Genomic DNA, 1,944 nt, shown 5'->3' on the forward strand with positions numbered 1-1,944 from the left:
CGTGTTCGCCAGGATGGTCTCGATCTCCTGACCTTGTGATCCACCCGTCTCGGCCTCCCAAAGTGCTGGGATTACAGGCTTGAGCCACTGCACACAGCCACAATCAAGCTTTTGAATCACCAGGGTAAGAAGTTTTTTTTCTTTGACTTTTGGGAATTATTGAATAGCTCTGTCCTTCAGGAGTGTATTTTGTATTTATTTTTTTGATACAGTCTTGCTCTGTCACCAGGCTGGAAGGCAGTGGGGCAGTCTTGGCTCACTGCAACCTCCACCTCCCAGGTTCTAGCAGTTCCCCTGCCTCAGCCTCCCAAGTAGCTGGGACTACAGGTGTACACCACCATGCCCAGCTAATTTTTTGTATTTTAGTAGAGATGGGGTTTCACCATGTTGGCCAGGATGGTCTCGATCTCCTGACCTTGTGATCCGCCTGCCTTGGCCTCCTAAAGTGCTAGGGTTACAGGCGTGAGCCACCACACACTCTCAGGGAGATTATTTATAATCAAGAGCCTTGTGTATGTTCTTTCTGACGTCCTGGAGTGAAATAAGCAGCTGTTAAGGCCACTGTTACTGAGACCAGAACCTTTAGTGGCTACAGCTTTGGTGAGTGTATAGTACTGTACAGTGTCATTGGTAACAAAATGTTTAATGTTCTAAAATATGATTTCTCTTGAACATCAGAAATGTTAGAGTTTTGCTCTTGTTGCCCAAGCTGGAGTGCAGTGGCGCAATCTCAGCTCACTGCAACCTTCACCTCCTGGGTTCAGGCGATTTTCCTGCCTGAATTCTCCTGCCCGGCTAATTTTTACATTTTTAATAGAGACGGGGTTTCACCATGTTGGTCAGGCTGGTCTTGAACTCCTGACCTCACGTGATCCACCCACCGCAGCCTCTCAAAGTGCTAGGCTTACAGGCGTGAGCCACTATGTCTGGCTGAGTTTTGTTCCTCTATGTATTTTATATTGTTGTTTGGTATGTACCAGTAACTAAAATTTGCTAGTTGAGGTTGTGTGAAATGTCTTTGTTTTGGGATAGGGTTTTGTCCAGAGATCTTAAGAACTTTGGGTTTATAATGGTCATTCTGCTGAAGTAAGGTGGCCTGTGTTCTCGACATAGCTTTGTCACTGAAAGAGCCCAAAACCTCACATTGCTCTTGGCTGGGCTTTGGTTACTTTATCTGTGTAACAGAGATATTTATGTCTTTCCCCACAGCCATGCCCACAGTCTGATCTGCGTGTTTTAGAATGAGACATTCATGAAAATGCTTTGAGCCCTTTCCAGACAGCCATCTTTGTAGACTTCTAGGGGAACTGATTTACTATATATGCTTGCTTCTGTGGAGAGATGCCATCTTGTATGGTTAATTCAGTCTATAAGGATCATATAAATAATATGATCTGGTTTTCCTCCTAGGAAACGACAAAGGGAAGAAGAGATTGAAGCTCAAGAAAAAGCCAAACGGGAAAGAGAGTGGCAGAAAAACTTTGAGGTAAATTTCTAAGGTGGCCAGGGATTCTAATTCCAGAGTAAGGCAGCTTGGTTCCTGCGGCACTCCCGGGACTGAATTGGGTAGTCAGAGGGAAGTGGGATATGTGGGGAAGAGTGGGAGCTGTGAAGAATGAGACTGGTCCTGGCTCAGCCTCCTGTAAGCTCTGTAGCCTTGGCAAGGGCAATGAGGATCCTGGAATGGCTTTTTAAAAAATTATTATTATTATTATTTTGAGATGGAGTCTCGCTCTGTCGCCCAGGCTGGAGTGCTGTGGTGCAATCTCAGCTCACTGCAAGCTCCGCCTCCCGGGTTCACGCCATTCTCCTGCCTCAACCTCCTGAGTAGCTGGGACTACAGGCGCCCACCACCACGCCCGGCTAATTTTTTTGTATTTTTAGTAGAGACAGGGTTTCACCATGTTAGCCAGGATGGTCTCGATCTCCTGACCTCATGATCCG

At 46.3% G+C, this 1,944-nt stretch overlaps 2 protein-coding genes across 2 annotated transcripts in view; both read left to right on the forward strand.

Annotated features, from left to right (window-relative positions):
* DNAJC8 (DnaJ (Hsp40) homolog, subfamily C, member 8) overlaps positions 1 to 1,944 on the forward strand; it is a 37,311-nt gene that overhangs the window by 31,945 nt on the left and 3,422 nt on the right. The window contains exon 9 of the mRNA XM_011955667.1: positions 1,411 to 1,486. Coding sequence (XP_011811057.1) covers positions 1,411 to 1,486 — 76 coding nt within the window. The remainder of the gene's footprint in view (positions 1 to 1,410; positions 1,487 to 1,944) is intronic.
* The window catches only part of PTAFR (platelet-activating factor receptor), a 68,397-nt gene that overhangs the window by 563 nt on the left and 65,890 nt on the right, over positions 1 to 1,944 (forward strand). Inside the window, exon 2 of the mRNA XM_011955521.1 lies at positions 1,411 to 1,486. The gene's annotated coding sequence lies outside the window, so the exon portion shown is untranslated. The remainder of the gene's footprint in view (positions 1 to 1,410; positions 1,487 to 1,944) is intronic.

This window comes from Colobus angolensis, unplaced genomic scaffold, assembly GCF_000951035.1.
Source record: "Colobus angolensis palliatus isolate OR3802 unplaced genomic scaffold, Cang.pa_1.0 Scaffold4, whole genome shotgun sequence".
Lineage (NCBI taxonomy): Eukaryota > Metazoa > Chordata > Mammalia > Primates > Cercopithecidae > Colobus > Colobus angolensis.